At 36.2% G+C, this 21,864-nt stretch overlaps 1 protein-coding gene across 1 annotated transcript in view; it reads left to right on the forward strand.

Annotated features, from left to right (window-relative positions):
* TRHDE (thyrotropin releasing hormone degrading enzyme) overlaps positions 1-21,864 on the forward strand; it is a 201,484-nt gene that overhangs the window by 82,764 nt on the left and 96,856 nt on the right. The window contains exons 4-6 of the mRNA XM_040062731.1: positions 3,531-3,685; positions 9,535-9,648; positions 21,275-21,412. Of these exons, the coding sequence (XP_039918665.1) occupies positions 3,531-3,685; positions 9,535-9,648; positions 21,275-21,412 (407 nt within the window). The remainder of the gene's footprint in view (positions 1-3,530; positions 3,686-9,534; positions 9,649-21,274; positions 21,413-21,864) is intronic.

Genomic DNA, 21,864 nt, shown 5'->3' on the forward strand with positions numbered 1-21,864 from the left:
AAACATTCACAAGTGCTTTACAAAGAATTTAATTAAATAGTGTACAGAGTGACTGGATGCAGCATGTACACAAGCTGTTATATATTCAGTAGTTCCCATTTTGCAGTTAGTGCAGAACACTTTCATGCAGTAATATATGTGAATGATATTTCCATCAAAATGTGCATTATCACTCCTCCTTTTGTACCTTAAAAATGACACTAAAACCTTAACAGATGTCACCTCCAGGATCACAGGATACCTTGCTCAGGGCTCTAATGGTGTGATAAACAGGGAAATTCTTATGTTGAACCTTGAACATCACACATCGTTCCTCTGAAATCAAATGTTTATTACTCCCCAGAGAAAGATATAGATTATTGTGTCTTTTACCACAAAACTAGTCATGTTTGGAATTTTATTTAAACGTAGTAGAAATTTTTGAAGCTATCAAAGACCAGCCACTGAAAAATTAACATTGAGAGTTGGATATTCAGAATTTAGACGTGGACAATAAGTAGCAAAAATTTTTTTGATGATGAGTATTTTTACAGACCATTCTGTCTGTCAGCAGAGATTAAGAAAGTCTCTTTGGCATTAAAATGTAGTATGCCAGACCCTGTGCTAGAAAATGGTCGTGGGCTCATATTCACTTAACATTATTGGTATGCTCATGTCACCTGCAGGGATTAGCATTCTGGAAACTGACAGGGTTATCTAATATGTTTTGTTTTCTCTCTTCAGAAAAGCCCTTTCAGCAATAGCCAGTGTGTGAAAGGACTTTGCAGGCTTGCAGAGAAATTAAAGTGATTTAAAATATCCCTCTGTGGTTGCCTGTCTGCAAGGAGTTACCTGTCCATCAGATTGGAAGGTTTTTGTCACAGAGACACACAAAGCAGTCACACGCAGACGAGATTTCGCAAGGCAGAGGACCTTCCGATCCCAGCTCACAGCTGAAAACCGAGAGAGGAAGAGAACCCTTTGTTTATTCTTTACTTTTTATAAATTTGTGGGTCTAGCAGAAGATTGGCTTTTTGGGGTTTCCACCCCTCAGCCTCAGTGGCCAGACGAATTGTCAGTTACAATTGTTTTCAGGTTAGAAATATGCAAACAAAGGACAGGGAATGAAAAACAAAGGATTTGTTTATATTACTTCTGTGGGAAAGGTAAAAAAACTGCTCTAATATTCTACAGTAACTAAAAGATCTGACTCCATTTATGAAAATCAAAAGGCTAATAAAGAAACTCAGAAAAACCAGGGTAACAGGTTTTATTGGTGTCTCAGTGCTGTAAAGTGTCAGTCCAAACCAGCGAAGCAGTACCAATGACACAAATAGTGAAAGACAGTCTATAATTACCTTGTAAGTATGTTTACTGTGAGACCTCGCCCTTGTTTCCCAGTTTCACCAGAGTTTTTCCAGTTTATTGCTGGATGACACTGACAAAATCTATCCATTTTGACTGAAAAGAAAGACCAAAAACTACAAATGGACCCAAAGGAGAATAAAGAGACGAAAAGATTAGAGAAAAATAGGGACCTGGTCTTACTTTTGTGCTGGTTCTGTTCTGTGTTTGACCAGAAATTCTGAAAACTTAATTGGGGTAGATAAGAACGGTATTCATCTTCTGAAGATACCTTTTGGAGGAAAGTTTAATTGGTGTAGAAGTTATGGCTTTCTTTACAGAGTTGAGAATGGGGGAGATCCCTGTTTAATGTTAATGAAAAGTTGCCATTAACTTCAGTGATTCCACCCGGTAATGTTGGTGTCTTTTTTTTTTTCTCCATCTGTATTCCTTCTTTGTATAGCGGACAGAAGCTTTTCATTTTGCACATAATTTATAAAAAATTGCAGTTATTCTAAAAAACTCATACAGTTCAAGCTTCAACTGAAGAAGAAAAGGAAAGCCTGTAGTTTTGAATTTACTCACATACCTAATCTTGAACACCATGTTTTGGATTTTTACTTTATTTTCTTTAATTAAGCTCATGTTCTAGTGTTTGCTTTTCTATAAAATATTTATACTTTAGCATTTGAAATGTATCTCTGTGATTTGGATATTTTCTGCATGTATTTGGAAATAGCTGCTAGAATTGCCTTCAGTTCACTAGGAGGCCAGTATTTTTATGCTTCTTGAAGCAGGCCCTTTTTAGGAATGCCAGAATATATCCAAATTCTCATCTCCCAGTATTTCACTGCAACTTCCTATGAATCTTGGAGTAGAGCTCCTGCAGTCTCTTTGTTCTCCAAGCCAATTCCGTCACATGCATCGGCAAGCCAAAACAGACAAACGTAGGAGAGGCATTAGTGCTGTGATACAATTCAGAGTATTATTTGGTATAATTAGGGTGGAACTTTTCTTGATCATGTTAGGAAGTCACCCAGTGAAGGACCACCTAGACAGACTTGCGATAACTGCCAGTGATCTAACTTTGGAAGCAGAAGTAGTAGAGGCAAATGAGAGAGGAGTGTGGCAGCCAGGTTAATTAATTGAGAAGTCAGGCTAATTAGTTTTACTGGAGGGAGCACCATGCTGAGGTCACACCGTAGCTTCCAAAATTCTGTGTGATTTGTACATGGGTTGTACTGGACTTCTAATAGACAAAGAAGTTGTTTCTGGGCTCTTTCAGACGTTTTTTGCTGTGAAGCAGAATTGTGTGTTGGTTCATTCTCTATGGAAATTTACTGTAATTTTAGATTTCTTTCCAGACTGGTAGTCAATTTAGTTCCTTTTCAGTCTTCTGCAGTAAGATTTTTCTACGACATGTATTGCGGTATCGAGTTGTTCAACCTCATGCCAGTGGGAGAGATTCATTGATGCTTTTTTTTTAACTTGATGAAGGACCATCCTATCTTCTTCCTAATATTTTCTCACTTACTGAATACAAAACTGAAGTAAAGTTCAAGTTGCATATAGTTCCATTGTTCCAGCTGGCAGAGCTAAGAGGTGGTTGTCAGCAGTCTTGCTCCCAGAGGATGCATGCTATCAACAGTGAACACTGGAAGATGCCTCGTTTAGTCAGAATCGGGGATTTTGAACAGTTTGCCATTTTTCTTGATGTTATGAGACAGTATTTCTTCAGTGCACCCCTAAATGTCAGTCATTACATACAGTTTGATGTGTAAGATACTCATAAAGAAGTTGCTTTAATGAAAAGAAAAAAAATACTTACAGTAAGAGTCTGTGTTAGTGTGCTGATACGGCATAGTAAACATGAGAAGCAGTATCAAACCCAGAAGTAAATCAACAAGGTGTTGTAAATAAGCTGGAATCTGTATAGAAAGCTTCATTAGAATAACATGGTAATCATTTCTGAGCAGATAGTGACATAAGATAAAAATGAATATTTTTTTAATGTTTCCTAAGAAATATTACTAAGAGAGCATTTGGGGTGTTTTGGCCTTTTTTTTTTTTTTTTTTCTTTTTTTTTTAAAATTTTTTCCCCGTGTATGTGATTTAAAGTGCTTTTAGTGATGATTTTTGGTCCTTGTAGTAGATCTTCAGCATAGTAGCTGCCACAAGGAGTTAACATATATATTTTCTATTTCTAGATCTGTTGGCTGTGCCTAAGCATCCATATGCTGCCATGGAAAACTGGGGTCTGAGTGTTTTCGTGGAGCAAAGGATACTGCTAGATCCAAGCATTTCTTCTATTTTATACCTGCTGGATGTCACCATGGTCATTGTACATGAGCTATGTCATCAGGTATTAAAGGTGTTTACATATTTGATCTTAATGTCGGAAACCATGTGCTCTTTTCAGAAAGGAAAATGAATTTGTATTGTACACATGGATGGTTGTGATTTCTCTGATTTCTATTGTAACGGGACTCCTTATGACATGGAGGTCAGTAAGACACATCCCTACAATACAGAAACTCTGAGAACTCAAAATGGGGATGGAAGAGAAAATTGGTAGCAATGAACATGTTTCCTGTCTTCTGTGGCAGCATATTCTGTGTGTTTGTGTGTCTGTGTATTTGTTACGGGTATGTAGAATAGCAGATTGATAGCAGATTCATGCTAAGTTTCACGTTCATGTCAAAAAACCTTTTGGCTGAAGTCAGTTTAGTAGTATTCTTTGTCTTCTGTCATATATACATATATTAATTTTCTCTTCCTTCTCATGTTTTTTCCCAGTTTGGTATTGATCCTCTCTGTTCACTAATGGTGCATAAGTGAATCTTTATGTGCACAGAAACTATTGTGTCAATAAGAAAACTTAAAATAATAAAACCATACTACAATTTATTTTACGTTTTTCCCATCCTCTTATCTCAAACTAAACACATTACAGCTGTTAGTAATATTCACTTGAATGCAACTGTTACTGAAAAAATTTGCTACAGGGGCAGGAAATGCTTTCTTACACTCATAAGAGGCATAATCATAGCCTTCAGGTTAAAATGAATGAAATCCTACTGTGTAATCACCATGGCTTACATCTGTGACTTTACACAGTATTCTTTAAAGGCAATGCAAATTCTTAACACTTTCTGCGAATAAAAAGTACTGTGTAAAAGGGAGCCATTGTAATGACGTTCCGGCAGATGAACCTGAAAATAGTTTGGTTCATGTTTGTATTTCACATTAAATTGGTCGATGAATATGAAGTCCTCAACTAAAATATGAATTTTTTATTGAAAGTTACTGCTGCTTTGATCTTGATACTATCATCTGATTTTTCTATAAGCTCTTCACTGTGCAGTACAATACAGTAGTAGACAGTTCAGTTAGAAAAATTACAGTGCCTTAGGAATCATGTGTGGAAAACATATATTAGGTCATCAAGTCCCAGCTCCTGTTGGTATCAGATTTTTCCATCTGATGTGTTTGTAGTGCTGGGTTCAGTGCTCCTGATTACAGGGTCATATGGCTTCCCTTAAAACCTTTTGATTAAATCTGATAGTAACTTTCTCCAAGTGTTCAGCTTAAGTCTTCATTTTTCTGAAGTAGTTTCATTACTTCCAGTTATTCTTTGCACTGCTTTGATAATTTCCTCTGCTTCCAGAGCAATTTGTACTTAAGATGTGGGCAATTATCACACCATTAACTCACCAAGTTTGTTTATTTGATTCTTACAGACACTGAAGCCTTTTTACATTGTTCTGGGAATTTTAGAGGATCATGAAGTGCGCAAAAACTATAGCTGAATTTATTTTAGGGTAGAAATGTGATTATAAAGTGCATTTAAGTGACCTTAAAATTGCAGATGAGGAGGTTTACTTGTTGACCATGTTGCTATCACTTCCGGTGCTATTTGCTTAATTAAAAGTAACTTCCTCCCTCTGTTGCTGCTGTTTCTGTTGCAGTGCTATATAGATTAGGTCTTTGCTCAGCTGCTCACTGGACAGCTAGACAAGATAGAAAAATTCAGGTTAAAGAAGCATTAGTTCTACTTTTTGGATGCAGAATTGAGTCACACAGAATATGGATTATTCACCTGCAAGTAAAGTTTAAAGGGAGAAACATTCAAAAAATATAACCCAAAACCACTGTCTAGGACCTCCATCACATTGTCTTTATTTAGCCCTTTTTTCTACCTTTATCTTACCATACTCAAAAACCGGTCAAGGAACTCTAAACAATACCATTTTAGCCGAAAATGTAACAAGACCAAGTTGGGTCTAGGAACTCTTGCCTTTGCTGTTTAATTGTTATTTATTCACTGCATTTTTCATTGTCTTTTGCTGTGCATCATATCACCTGTTAACCTGTGGTGACACGTGAATATTCTTCCCCATCACTCCTTTTTACACACAGAATAACAAAAACTTACCAAAATCTCTCTGGTTCAAGCAAAACTAGAATCCACATCTCCTCATCTCCAGTTTTACCTTTTTATTTATTTATTTATTTTGGATTTCAAGGGAGGGGAAATGGAACTCTTCAAAAAAAAAAAAACCCAAAAAAAAACCCAACAAAACAAAACAAAACAAAACAAAACACAACTATACTTTTTTTTTTTAAAGAATTTTGTCATTGTCCAGTTTTCCTGACTTTAAACTCAGAACTTCAAGATTTATGGAACATATCTGAGCACGTAGTAAGCTGATCTATATGAGAGCCCTGTTATTTAGAGTAACACAGCAGTTGCTTTGCTAACGTTGTTTCCAAGATTAGAGAAATAAGATTAATATTAAAAATCCAGATTGTTGTCTTTAGATTTGACTGTTTAAAAATTGTAATTACCAAGCCTGCTCTGTATTAATGCTTGGCACAGTGCTCAGGTTAGATAGAAAATGAGACAGCACTGCAAAAGGACAAATTCAGTGGTTGCTAAAACAAAAGTAAAAAGTGTGCAGAGAAGGATTTCGTGTCCAGTTTCTTCACATCTGATTTTTCATGTTTGACCAGGTATTTTAGGTACCTGTTTTAGGAGAGATGCATAAAAGTTACTTTGGTAGTTTTGGTTTCAGTAATTTTGTAGGGTGCTCTTTTTTGATATTTCAGCTTGAGTGTTCTTTCAGAATTTTTTTTAATTAATTAAAAAAAAAATTGATCATATTAATATTTTGGCATAAAAGAATGTCCTCTGGGCTCCAAACTATGAGTTGGTCAAAACACATGTATTTGTACCAGCTTAATTCGATAGCTTGAAATAATTACCATAATTTATTAAAATAATTCTGTTAAGGTAGTAATGAGTTTTATTTGCGTATCATAGATCAGTTCCACCTATAGCCTTTGAAGAAAGAGTAATTTGAATTTATACATCATGATTTTTTCTGATAGTTTTCCCACCTGAGCACACAACTTGGAGTGACAGATTGAGTTATTGAGGCATGAAAGCAGAAAGAAAATTAAGAACTTCTAAATCAACATTTTTAAAAATAATCAGAAAAAAAACCCCATGTAAGAAAGAGCATCCTTTCATCATATCTGTAAATTAAGTACTTTCTGCATATCAGGTTGAACATAATGCCTGAGGGAGATGAGAACTTTATGTGATTAATACATTTCAAAATGAAGTGATGGTCTTCACTCCAGGCAGATAGACCCTGTAGTCAAATACACAAATAAATAAATAATTACTTAAGGAAATTAAATGCTTTACTTACAGTTTTCTGTTCAGATGTGTAACACCTAGGAAGATAATAGCACCTTTCTGCTGGAAAGTTTGGCTTTCTTGCTTACAGCCTCTGGGCACTGCTCTGTCTCTGACATCCATAACTCTCTCCAATATTGTTCAAAAGTAGTTTAGCAAATTCTCTACATTTTCATATTGATATCACGTCCTGGTTTAGTGCCTTTAAAACATTTCTTCCTTTAGGTAAATAATTTAAAAAATAGTTTTAATTGTATAATTAATAAATTAGCCCAGAAAACTCACAAAGGAGTAGAAGAAATTCTCTTTTGTAAATATTCAAATTACAGGACAGGATATTATGAATGTTACAACTTTTTTTTTTTTTTTTTTTAAATCTCTCTGGCTAGTCATAGTTCAAAATGACAGATTTACCACTGGTCTCGTATTTGTTCAGTAGTACTCCTGCAATTCGGGAAATAAACTGTGCTGTTACGTTTAGTCATTAGAAATCATTTAAACAACCTACTCTAGTATGAATTTAACTTCCATACTTCTTGGTGTATGAAAGCTATATTTATTTTATTGTTTCAAATTCTGAAAATGCATAAGCTCTATGAATATATTTCCAGCATTTCTTTGTCTTTTCAGTTAAATGTTCTTAGGATCAGGATCTATGTTTAGTGGCCCTGTAGAGAGCTAATTTATTGATAGCCTTCAACTATATTATGCATACTCAGTGTGCAATAAGTTTAGCTTCACATAGTGTATGAATATGACTTCTGTCAACCGCATCTTTTCTCTCTAAATTCTTAAGCTGATTGTCAGTGACATTCATTGCCATGTTTTTAATTTTTTTCATTCGAATTCTGTGTGCTGAACCTTATGTGGCCGTCTGGTAATCTTCCAGCTAGTCTGGTATTCGCTTGCTAGTCTATTCTTTGAAGCTCTAGTGTTCGCGTCACTGCTGATCCTCACTGCAGCATTGATGCTTCTGTGGTGTCATTCTCACTCCACAAAGAAGTGCACAGAAGTGGCATCTTTCATTCAGATCCCAGACAAAGCCTTCAAACAAGCCAGCTGTCATGAAATCAAGCTGCTTATGGGCCAACTCTGCTTTTATTCATTCCTGACTCTCATTACAGTTCAGCATCAGTTCCTCTGCTCTGACCTGAGTCTTTCCCTCTAAAGTACTTAATTGCTGCCCCCTCTCTGTATTTTTAGAGCTTGCTTACACATGAAAGCTCAAAATTATCTCCATTGATTATAACTAATATTTATAAATATTAAGAGAAAACTGGCAGATAATGTTATGTAAACAAACCTTTGGTATTTGTTTGATAGAAGAGAGGCTACAGAGAGGGTGAAATAGATTTTCATTATAATGTTGATGTTTCTGTTCTTACCACTGGTGTAACATTATTCAGGTTAAGCATTACAATCATTTAAATCATTTAAATCATTTAGATAATCATTTAAACAGGGTCATCCATCTGATTTCTTATGAATTCTTGTCCTCGTCTGTCTTCCAGTGATCATCCCAGCTCTGTGTAAAATCCCTCTGATACCTCCTGTACTGTGACATTTGTGTCCGTTGAGGTCTTAGCGACCAGAGTATGTAATGGTTGGGTTCTTGCCTTGCCCTCAGCTCAGACCCTTCTCCTCTTTTCAGCTGATGATCTTAAGTTACTTGTGGAGTATAGTTATCCTTGAGATTTCTGTCCTTCTTGCTAAGTTAGATTGAAGGGGATGTTGAAGAATCATCCAGAGGAAAGGGGAAAGGCAGGCAGCCCAGGTAGAGTTCCTTTGCATATACACAGGTGGGCTGTGCTGGTTCAGATACTTCTGCTTCTGGTTGTTGTTTGTGAAGGCTGCAGATGTTCCATAAATCATGTATGAAATTCTCCTAGGCCCTCATGGGTATCTCATGTACCCTATTATCTTTAAATGGCATCAACTACCTGCTTTTAGGCATCTGAGTCCTACCCAGAGAGCTGGCATTATTGTGTAAAGCAGGTTTCTTTTAGAAACCTGCCAAGGAGAGGAGCATCAGTAGTATTGTAAATCTTAGTGGGCAGAGAGTGGGGAGAGAAATGATAACATTTAGGTCTGGGGTGGAGAATGTGTTCCCATTCTCACATATATGTTTTTCAATATTCATGCATCATGACATTTCCATCTAATGGATCAGATTACTTGAGTTAGAAGCCTTTATCTGTCCAGTGTGTTAATCTGTTAAGCCTAGGTGAGGATCCACTTCAGAGAAATAAAGTTGACACTGTGATTACTGTCCTCAATGCTTCTTTTGCTCCTCTTGTTCATTTCTAATGTTTTACTTCATTAACTTATGCATCCTGTAATGTTGAATTAATTAGTACAGGAAAAATACAGTTAGTGAGTTTCACTGCATGGTAAATGTGACTTTTATTATATGCGTGTGCAGAATGTGTTTGTCTGGGTGAAATATATGCAAACATGGTTTCCTAAAGGCTGTTAAAGTTGTTCATTTGAACTTTTTGTTTTTCCAGTGGTTTGGCGACCTTGTAACTCCAGTTTGGTGGGAGGATGTGTGGTTGAAAGAAGGTTTTGCTCACTATTTTGAATTTGTTGGGACAGACTACCTCTACCCAGGGTGGAACATGGTAAGTGAGTTCTATTTTGTAATGTGGAAACTTCACAGAAAAGTTACTTTGTTGTTAGACTCCTGCTTCTGTTATGGAAAGGGACTACTGAAAAATACCGAATGCAAGTATCAGATGTCAAATGAAGCAAATTACTAGGTGTGAAATAATTTGACAGCATTCCAAAAGTGTGATCTGCAATTTTTTGCAAAAGAAATAATGTCATGTCTATCGTAACCCAGCATTAAAATAGCTACTGTCTGTCTGCTTAGAAATATTTTGGATTAAAGCAGTTATGATTTAACATGAACTATTTTTTAAAACATTGAGAACATTGAATTTTATCAAAAGGATAAATTGGAAAGAAATATTTGGCTAAAACATTCTGTAAAACTGAGCGTAATTTTTCTTACAGTATTCTATTCCCCTCTCCCTAAATATACTCTTTTTATCTTCCTGTTATTGTTTGGATAGCTAGAGTAAATCTAAATTAAAATGGGTTACATAAATTGAGAATTTATGTTTTGGTATGATTTCTAGCCATTCACAGTTGGACATGCTTTTTCAACCAGTGTGCAAATACTGGAGCTCTCTGAGAGAACTGGGAATTCCATGCTGGGACATTATTTTGGAGTCCTTCTGTTATGTCATATTGTACCTAGACAGGTCCCAATTTATATGAATTGCTGTAGTCTAGTATTATATTTATAAGAAAAATAAGAGAGAAGAGACCTCAGCAGAAGGAAAGCATACATGATACCATGTTGAAATTTCCTATAGATATTTTATTGTCCATTGGAGGCATGTTTATGTTTGTTAACCTTTTGTGCTTATATATGTTTAATTATGTGCCAAAGTATTTATTATAGATCATGATTGTCTGACAGATTTGTTGGGGCTTGAATGTTTTGCTTAAACTCTTAATAACTAACGTCTGATTTTTTTTCCCATTTCTGTGTGCTTTCTTAGGTGTACTAATCCCATTAACTTTTGTGTACCATAGAATGAAGACGCTATAATTATGAGTTAAAGCTAATTAAAAAAAAAAGAGTATACAGGTTACTCTTAAGTTAGTTATGCTTCTTGTGAAATTTGAATTCTTTGTAGTATTTTAGTTTTTTCTTTCAGGTGTCAATTTTGTTTTATAATTGGATTATGAAAAGGAAAACAGATCTTTATTTGAACTGAAAACTGTCTTGCATAGGTAGTCTTGTTGGGTTTGCCTGGCTTTGGCTTTATTAAAACTCATCTTTATAAAGAACACAACCTGAATTACAATGTAATGATTCTAATTATGAATGCAATGAAGTCTGGCAGGCCTTTGTGATTTTAGCATCGTGAAGTGTCATAGATGACAACATTTATACACTGAATTTTATCTTTAAATCATCAGTCACTTGTTCTTCACATGATCAGTCTAACAAATTCAGAATAACTTTGCTTTAGTAGTCATTTGGAATATAGTATATTTGCTTGAAATTTCTGTGGAATGAATATAATGTTCACTGTTATGCAAATAACATGCCCTTCATCTGAAATCTTGGCATCTTAGCAGAATACAAGCAAGAAGAGTGGATTGAACAAGGGATGGCAGTTAAACTGGAAATCAGGAATATGCTGCATAAATTAGAATTAACTACAGTAATATTGCTGTGCCTGAAAGAGTATTAATCTGTCAAGTTTTTCCTTAAATTAAAAAGAAGAAAGAGACAAAAACTCCTCATAAGGCTTTGGATATCTTTGGTCTTTGATATAAAAATGACCATATTGACATATTTAAATGATAAGAAAATTAAATGAAACTCATTATGAGTTAAACATGCTTCATTCTTTTGCACACGAGAGTAGGAATCAATACTGTCATGTTTCAGCATGTTTATTACATAGATTGTAGGAAAAAGAAGCAAAAGTTACAGTTACTGAAATTTGGCTTGCTGCAGATTTTATTATTATTATAAAGTGCATTTGCAGTTTGAGCATATTGACTGACATTTGTGAGCTTAAAAAAATTAAAGTGATCATGTATAAAAAGAGAAACTGTTCCAAGCAACTTAATGTTTTTCAGAAGAGAAGGATGAAGTACAAGTTGCAAAACCAAGAACTACAAACCTTATTTTCTGTCATGATGGCCAAACAGTGCAATATTCCAGCATTCTGGTTCGTGTTTTGTCAGTAGTAATTCATACCTGTTAATTATAAATTAGAAAAAATGTATGATGTATGTTACCTCAGCTCTTTGTGTCAGGAAAATAGTGATAAACCAAAATCCTCTTTATTTCTAAAGAATTGGGAAAGCTAGATAGCTTACTTCTTTCTCTTGTAGTTCTGCAGTGTTAACCTTGAATGTTTACTGAAGAAGCCCGTGGATTAAAATGTCAAAATCAGCTTATTTTTAGCTAACTAAAGACTTTTTGTCACATTCTTTTTTTGAGAAATGTTGAAGCAGAAGACTGGTAGTCCATTCCAGAAAAAGGATTTTTGTTTGAAAATGCAACTTGAGCAATATGTATGCATCTGAAAAAATGGGATCTATCCCCAGCTTCCTCCTAAGTTGTTGGACATTTATAGGTTACAGGCATGTAAGTGTTCACCATTGAGGCTTATAAACCACTAAAGTTTTGATACAACTCGTCTGAAGGTGCTTCTCATTTAGCAGAGCTGAGCATTTTTCATTGTCCATCTTATCTGGCATTCACAGCATTGTGAGAGGCTGAGACTCTAGAGAAGAGCTGTTGGGCATGTTCACACCTTTATTACTTAAACCAATAGCACCAAGTTCTGCACAAAATAGGGATCCATGATTTTTGTCTGGAACCCATTTATGGGCTTTTCCTTCTTCTTTGGATTCTTTAGCTTTCTTAAATATTTCTTCCCCCTGCCATTTTTGACTTTATCAGTTTTTCTTCAGTTGTCTCATAGACTCTTACAGCAGGAAAGATGAATGGATAACAATGCCAACTGCCATAGAGATACAACACTTTATTGAGCATTCCAATGTGTCTGGAATTTCTTGTGTTGTCTAGAAGGCGTTTACTGCCATACTTCATCATGTTTGCATAATCTTAATGAGAAAGGAAATCCAGTCCATATTCTGTCTCCTGCAGGAGAGCAGACTGAAGGGGGACCTCATGGCAGTCCACAACTTCCTTGTGAGGGGAAGAGGAGGGGCAGGCACTGATCTCTTTTCTGTGATGCCCAATGACCCAAGGGAACAGACTGAAGTTGTGTCAGGGGAGGTTTAGGTTGAATATTAGGAAAAGATTCTTCCCCCACAGTGTGGTTGGGCACTGGAACAGGCTCCTCAGGGAAGTGGTGACAGCACCAAGCCCATCTGAGTTGAAGAAGTGTTTGGACAATGCTCTTGGGCACATGGTGTAACTCTTTAATGGTGGTCCTGTCCAGGGCCAGGAGCTGGACTCCATGAGCCTTGTGGATCCCTTCCAACTCAGCTTATTCTGTGATTAAAATTTTGGGTGAAGAGCAGAATGGAGGCATTCTGGTGGAGGTGTCTGTTACCCATTGTAGTTAGTGTAAAATACATCAGAACTTTCCCAAGGAAGGGAATTTTTGCTGGTTTTAAAGCAGGTAGATGAGCTTTCTGTGCTGAGATCCTTAATGGTTATCTCACTGTCTTAATATTCTTTTTCAAAGCTAAGTCGCTTCAGATTAAAGCTAGAAATTCTCATTTCCTTCCTTTAACTAAAAAAATAAGTCCTTGCATGCTACTTCTTACCTCATGAAGGTGAAGCTTCATTTAATTTTGCAGGAAAGCTCTCTCTCCTATACAGTGATTAGACATTTGACATGGGAAGGAATTCACCGTTCTTCCCCTTACAGCCTCTTGCCTTGCATGCTCCCCAAATTAAGAGTTTTTGGAAATTCTTATTCTGAAATGCCTCAAATTCTTAGTGGTAGATCTCATTCTTAAAGGTCTGGGAAGTTTAAACTGTTGTTTCGGTGTTGTCGGGATGATTTTAAGAAGAAAGCTGTCTTTGCAAGGTATTCCTCTGAGATCAGAGAATTTCACTTGATCATGTTGTGCTCAGAATAGTCATCTGCATGTGAATTCCCTGGCTGTTGCTATTTCATGACTTAGAAAAAGATGAGATTTCTGTATAGGAGACTTACCATGTGGTTGTCTTTCCATGCGATCAAAAAGCAACTGCAGCTGGATGTGAGTTCTTGAGCTATATGATCTTATGACCGATACAAGGTAATCTCACCTCTGTGGAAGGAGCCTTTGCTGGTTTTAGGATCAGAGAAAAGAGAAAATTACAGTGGAAAACTACATGTTGGTAATTTCCACTTCAGAGCTCCGTCTTTTCTCATCTACAGTGCTCACCTTCCTCCTTTCAGGGGCCTGTTTGCAGCTGTATATTCTATCTTCCTCTTGGCTTGTTTCTCTCATATCCTGAAGTCTTTTGCATGTGGCTTTTTAAAGGAAGAAATTCAGCTGAGGCTTGCAGATCCAGGAATTTATTGGCTGATCTTTTCCCTCCTTATTTTCTGGTAGAAGGAACCATCATGTTTGTCCTTGAATGTCTCTGGTATTGGGGTAGATTTTGAGGACTATGACAGCAGGAATTACTGGCATGTAATTTGCCCTTAGATCCATCAAATGAGCATCAAATACTTTAGCAGTCAGTACCTGGCTTGGTGCTGAGAAAGCAATTCACAGAGCCCAGCTACCTTCTCCCTTTCCTTTATTATATAAAAGTTAGCTTTGCTGACAACTTTACTAGCTGAGTCAAGGTGTAGCGCATCAGCAATAGATTTGAATCCTATCTCTTCTTGATCCATTAATGCCTTGGGATAGGATTTCCCTCTTTCTTATTTACTTACTACTTTTATAATTAGGGATGGTCATATCTGCCAGAATTTTTCTTACTATTAAATGAAAAACTTTGTACCTGTATAGAAGGATATCTTACCTCCTTCCTTAAGTGAGCTGTGCTTCCTTTACATGATTAAGTTCAACAGTCTGGGCGATCCTGCCATTACTACAGACAGTTGAAAATAATAGTGAGATTGCATATCAACATGTTTGTATTATAATAAGTAAGAAATAGATAAATGATCTTAGTCCCCATCTTTCTCATTGACTCAGTTGAATAATGAGTGAATTCAGCCACTAGACACATGCACATCTTTAATGAGCTTTGCCTCATGTGCCTCCTAATGTGTTTGCCTCCCTCAGTAAAGATTTCTAAGGCATTGTTTGACTCCTAGAAAACCCAGAAAATCATTATAAGATTTGAAGTAGACTTAAGATATGGACCGATTTGATTTATTTCATTATTATTTTGGCATTTCAAACCTGAGCTATAGCCTGCTTGATTGTTCTCACCCAACATAAATATCATGCTGGCTCAGCATTGAGGGAGATTCAGCCTCTTGTTTTTTAAAACTACTTTCATCTTTTCTTTTTTGGTTAAAGGCTCCCCATGCTGGTGTAAAGTATGCCTTTAATTAATACCACATGGAGTGTTTTTTCTCCAGTAACTGCACAGTGAAGTCAATCCTTGTAGGATTTTTTGTTTTAACTCGACTATGGGGGAAGCTTTCGGTGTAAAATTAACTAGAATCTCATGTATAATTGACTTTGGCAGGAAAAAAGAGGTTGTAAAGGTAAGGTGCAAGATCTTCTGTTTCCTAATTACTAGCCCTTTTTAAGTATACCGGGTAAGAAGTCCTTATACTAAATTTTGCTTATAACTAAGAAAAAAATTACCATTTCTGCATTTTCTTCCCAAATACAGGTTTGCATTTTTTAATGCTCTGGCAAAGTAGATTAATATAGGGAATTCTTTACTTTAAGTAGTTAACTCTTAACAGTTAGAGATCAGACATAAGTGAGTATCAACATTTAATCAAGAGATTAAGTATGGGTTTGGAGAATGTCAGTGTCTCTTCTAGCTTCGTGTCATTTTCTGCTCATCTTGAGACAGCAGTTTAAATGACATTATGATGAGAGCTTTGGAGTTATGTGAGTTCAAACCTTCTGAGTTCATGGTTTAGACGAAGCTTTAGTTTCAGAAAAAAATCTTCACTTAGCTGGCTGAATTTCACATAATTTTCAATCAGTAGACGCTTCATCTTCAGTAGAGATGAGATAGAAACTTGCAGCAACTTTTGCCTCAAAGTAAGGAGTTATTACGGGGTTGACCTGCTGAAACAATGCATTTCATCAAGAAGTATGGTTGATATGGGAAATTCAGCAGAAAGGTTTAGTTGTATTTTTGAGGGCATTCTTAACTGAAAGACTGCTTCTCAAATTTTCAGCAATCCTGATTGTGCTACCACTTTATTTTAAAGTTGTGGCAGTGTGCAGTTGCTTGGAGCACAAACTGGTAAGTAATTTTTGGTGTCTGTGAAACATCTTTGGTTCCTTCAGGACTTAACTTGCTGAATCTTATCACTTTCAGGTTGAAACACAGTTTAGGTGTGCAAATACCTGAAAAGTATTTTCATGGATGGTAATCTCTGACAGTTGTTGCTGGGAGTTGACTCTGTATACCAACTACATCATAAAGCCACTTTTCATTTAAGTATTATTTACTGTTCCTTGAATTGAGGTGATTTTCCTTTACAGTTTTCCTGTGTGGTGTTTGAATTAGAGGGTAAGCTTCATACTTTGTTGCCTAATATTGTAAAATGCTCTAAAGACAAATGCATGAGGAAACCTCTCTGTTCATCTGTTTTCTTAATGACTCTATTTCAGTGAAGGCAACTACATACATGGTGACAAAACATGATCTTGGAGAGTGAAATTGGCCTTTTTTGTGAAGTGCTAGTGGTCAGTATGTGTTATTTCCTTCGTTAATGTTCCCTTTTTTGTACTGCATCTTCTCATTCTGTAGGTATGCATTTGGCATAATGCCTCTGGTATATGACCAGATCAAAGCTATATCTGATAAACAGACTGGAGAAAGGAAACAGAAGTTGAAGTAGCTGGCAGAATTACTTAAAAACTCCAAATCAGCTTTCCATCTGCTTGGCAATGTAAGCAGGTGGTCATGATTGAAAAGAAAATACACATCCAGTTCTCCTTCCCAATACTTAAACCTGCTGGTCTTCCTTAACGAGAAACTTCTAGGACATCTACCTTCTTTTGTAACAATAAAAGTTGTCAGTCAGTCTGAAAATTTCTCTACAAATTTTGCACGATCTTTGACAGAAAATGCAGAAAAGGGGGTTATGACGGTAGATACGGAACTGTTACATGTTCACAGCGGATCAATGTAGAATGTGTTGCAGCCTCCTTCAGCAAATTATACACATAATTGAAGCACACATCAGAGATGTAAATTAAAAAAAAAGTTTGTAAATTGGTCAATGTATTTACAAAAGATTATTATTGGAAAGCAAGAAAGAAACAGTGCTTTCATTCGCAAGTACTCAGGAGACTTCCTGTGCTATGACAACTTAGGATTTGTAAGCATGTAGACAGAAAGAACTTGATTTTGGCTCTCAGTGGATATTATCTTATATATTTTACCAAGCCTTAGACTTCCTCATACATTATATTCCTCTGGTTTGTTAAGTTTCATCCTGTAATATATTTTGTTAGAACTCAACTGCTGGTAGTGTATATGCTGGTGTTCTTTGATTGCTTTCAAAGTTTGCCCCTATTTCGTTTTCCGTAGGGTGCACTTTCCATGTAAACCCAAATATTGTGTCGTGCAAATGCTTGTTCTCTTAGGCATGAAAGATCACTTATCATCTTTGTATTCTTGATGGCTAGTAAAGCTCTTGTGGAGATGATATTTTCACAAAACTTGTCAGGAAAGTAATTTGCAGATTTACACACCAATGTTAAGCTTTATTCATGTAGATTTCGCAGTCCATAAAGTGTTCAAATGGCTGTCCCAGAACAAAGGCAATGCCTTTAATATTGAGGCCTTTGATCTCTTTTGCGTACTAATTATCAGTTTGGGCTTTCATTATGCTGCTTCTTTAATTCCTTCTTTTTTTTCATTTTAGGCCAATTTCATCCATTTCCCTGGTATTTCATATTAATTTTTAGAAATTATTTTTATGTGACTGTCTTTAAGTATTACATTATTGTCATACTAACTTTTACTCTTACATTATACCTCAATATGATACTGTAAAATGACCAGCAGTAACCCCTCTCCAATAAATCGTTATCCTGTTATACACAACAAAGTTTTCTTGAAGGTAAATGTTTCTTGAAGATACAGTCTTTCTTGCCAGAAATGTTATTTCACAATTGCCTTCTTTCCATTTAGAGATAGACTAGTTAAATGTTGGGCACGCTGGTGGAGATTTATATGTGAAGACTGACTGCTATCTCTCTTTTTCCCAAGAACAAGGTGAATTTGAGTGTTGCCTAAAGAGGAAACAGCACAGAAAAAGAGCAATCTTTCAGGAAAATCTTGTGCAAAGCAGAGAAGATCTTTCTGGTGAAGACTGAAAGAAATCATTCCTATGAAGAGACAAATACTTGAATCTAGTGACCACAGACCTTTGGGAATAATCAGAAAATGTAGATATTTTAAAGATGTGTTCATCTGATAAGATTACTTCAGTCCCTGCACCTGGAAGCATTCTAAAGAATAAGAAAGATAGCAACCAGAAGTAATTGTCATGTGTTTAATTTTCAACACAGGTCTGGTGTCTCAGACTTCGACTATGCACAGTTCAAGGAAAGCTATGAGGAGAAGAGATGAAGAGTTGGGATTCCAAGTGCATAGTAGGAAGACAGGGAGTAGAAGAACTTCCTTCCTCTTTGTCTTTAAATTGAGGCACAAATTTGTGTGGAAGCAGCTGTGTCCTTATTTCAGACTCAACTTGTGCTGCTGCAGTACTATTCCTACTCAGAGCCCTGGCCCTGTATTAGCATTGCGCTTGCATATGACTATTGACGCTTTCCAAGCAAGGCTACAAGACTCACCTGAAGCCCTCTTTTCCTCACAGGTGGATCGCAGTCTTCAGCTTTTTTCTTGCAGTTGAACTCCCTAAGGGAAGGGTCAGCCTGAACAGCATTTTGTCATTGTTTCAATGTGTAGCAGCAAACCCGACACCTATCATGTTGCCAGCTTTTTGGTCTCATTAAACACATTCCAAGATTGATTTCCTTTATAGTTTCTGTCCTGGGTGTTTCTTTTCTCCAGTAGGTGTCAGTTAAAACAGATCAATTCCACTGTATGCATTGGGTAAAATAACTAGGGAATAGAAAGCTCTTCTTCCATCAGTATAAGCAGCTGGGTCACACATATTGACCTTTTCCTCTTAATGTGATATTAGGACTTCAAGAGCTGAAGTAGTGTTTTGTCAACATAATTAAGGCAGTTTTAGTTTCTTTCTGCACTTCTGCTTCTTGTTGCCTCTTCAAGCTGCAGTCCCCTTGTCAACCAGCAGTCTATCTATTCCTCCCTCAAGTTATATTTGAGTCTCCTTCTCTGATCTGCTCTCAGGAGCTTTATACTAAAGGGAAAGGCTGGGAATGGTATGGAAATCCTTTTAGTTCAATAATTTTAGCTTTTTAGGTCAAAAGCCTTCTTAATTCTCACTGAACTGTAGGTTTGCATTTTTGGAGGCATACTAGCTATTCCATTTGTTTCCCAGTGTGACAGTTCGCTCTAAATTTCAAGGAAGACTTTTCAGCTATGGTAACTTGAATGAACGATCATGAATCTGAAATTGTACTTTTCAGTCCTTCATGACATGACCAGGGAAACAAACAGAAAACCGAAATGTAGCCTGCTCTTTTTATATGTTCCATGGTTTTCTTCTTACAGTTTCCCTTTATGTTTGCCATGTGCTGATTTTCTTGATTCTGGTTCTGTACTTAATGTATGAATTTGTGATTATCCAAGGTCCTTTGAATGAGTTAATTCCAAACAGTAACAATCTACTCACACAACTGTTTGTCTTCTGGGATCCAAAACTGAATTTGGAGACAAGTCTGTGTGTTCGCAACTGCATGTATTACATATCATACATTTGATGAAACTGGGGCTTTGTTACCGACTGATAGAGAATGTGAGTGAAGTGTAACCAAAACATCTACAATTTTTACACCTCAGGAATTTCCCCCTGAGTAGGACTGTCATGATAATGGTTCCTCTACACGTTTTTTCCTGTACAAAAAGGACAGTTACTAACTGCTTATGCCTGAGAAAATTCGGAAATTAACAATGATATGAAAAAGACATTGCCTTTTTTTTTACAAACCTTACCTCATGCAGCCAGATGAGAACACTAAGAGTGTGTAGGTAATTGGCTTTCCTGCACCCTGTGTTTTTAATTGCCTGGATATGCAGTCAGTTCAAGTCATTTCTTGTGCTCTAATGAATTTTAACATAAAGGTTTATTCCTAGGTAGATGAGCATTGGAAGAGCTTTTCAACTGTCTTATAAAAACAATTTAAAGTAACACATTGATACCAAAACCTTGCCACCCAAGAAATTAAACATAGAATTTATTATGTAATTGTGTGCATATTTTACCTGAGGACATCAAGGTGGCTTTTGAAAAAAAATGCAGCATTCACCAGAGTTTCTTTATATCATGGCAATAGGTTGACATTGATTCAGCAATTGTTATAATTTAGATAAAATTTAAGATACGTCATTTTGGGTGAAAAAACTTATTTAAGCGTTATGTAGTTTTTAATTCACTCTGCATTTATTTGTGACTTGAAAAAGCAAGTAAATAAAGCTCTTCTTTCCTGATACATTGGATAAAATACATCTGAATGAATGCAATCTGAGGAGTTTTAAGGGCATGTCATTTCTCAGCTGAAAATGTCCCACCTGGTTGTACTGTACAGGTGAGTGCAGCACAATGCATAGCATATACATGAACATTTCATTATTGTTGCTACCAGAGTAAATAGGCAGCAGTTTTGAAATACCTATGCTATCTATATTTATAGAAGGTATTGTGACAGATGCATATGGTGGATATTGTTTGGGTTTGTACCTGCCTCTGATGTAGCTATGACTTTGACTATGTCATTTAACTACATGCAGCTCTTTTCCCACTTGTGAAGAGAGATGATAATGCTTTCCTTCAGATACAGGTTACAAAGTTTGTAGATGGCTCACGCTCTTGAGGAGGAAGGATTTCTATACTATAGTTATGAAAGACAGTGCAAGCATCTGCTGTGACACTGCTGTGAGCTCGCTTCATTGTCCTGTCCCACACTGATCTGCTACATGAACTTGACACTAAGAGCCAAGTGACTTGAACTTCACTAAATAAAAAAGTAGTAATTGTATTTACCCACCTTAGTAAAAAAATTTTGTACCTGCATATGTAATGAGCTGGAGGACTTATAGCATCTATTTTTGTCATTGAAGACTTTGCCAGTTTGCCTCTCTCTCCACCCCCTGTAATTGTGTATGAGTAGTTATAATCAGAATTCCAATCTGCACATATGGATGCATTTTGATTCATTTAAGGCTCAAGTTTCATGACAGCAGAGGATCTCAAGTCTGAGTCTATTCCAAATACCTGTTCAAGATTGTAGGAGCTCATGGTGGTTTGCATTCAAAGCAGAAGGTCCAATTTTAGTCAATTGTAATAGTAGTCAACTGCCTCTAGTAACTGTGCATAATTTCTATATTTCTGTAAATATGTATTTGTCTGTGATACTACTGCATATGCTCTATTTCAGGAAAAGCAGAGATTTCTGACAGATGTCCTACATGAAGTGATGTTGCTGGATGGGTTGGCCAGTTCACATCCAGTATCCCAGGAAGTGCAGCAAGCCTCAGATATTGACAGGGTGTTTGACTGGATTGCCTATAAAAAGGTGAGACTAACTAAGCTTATCTATATGATACAGATACATCAGTAGCTGTAAGAACATCATGTTCCACCTGTAAAAGAAATACCATAGTAAAACTACATATGGGAAACTAATCCGTGTGGAATGCATTTGGAATATTGTACAGTGATTATAGCCAATTACATTCAATATATCAAGTGTTTCTAAATGTTATAAATAAACTTGGGAAGCTGTCAGAATTCAGTAAGAAAATTTAGGGCTTTTTATTACTATTTATTTTGTGACAAGGTCTGAATTGTGTTAGATGATTTAAAAAGCAAAAGAATGTGCAGTTTTATTCTATTGAAACTCCCTAGAAAACTTGCCAAGGTCTGAATATAAATGTAAAGTTTTTTCTATGCATGAGAGTTTTTCTGTCAGCTAGTGAAAACTCTGAAGTCATCACTGAACAGTGAGAGTGGAGAAACTGACTTCTG

Source organism: Hirundo rustica, chromosome 4 (genome assembly GCF_015227805.2).
Source record: "Hirundo rustica isolate bHirRus1 chromosome 4, bHirRus1.pri.v3, whole genome shotgun sequence".
Classification (NCBI taxonomy): Eukaryota; Metazoa; Chordata; class Aves; order Passeriformes; family Hirundinidae; genus Hirundo; species Hirundo rustica.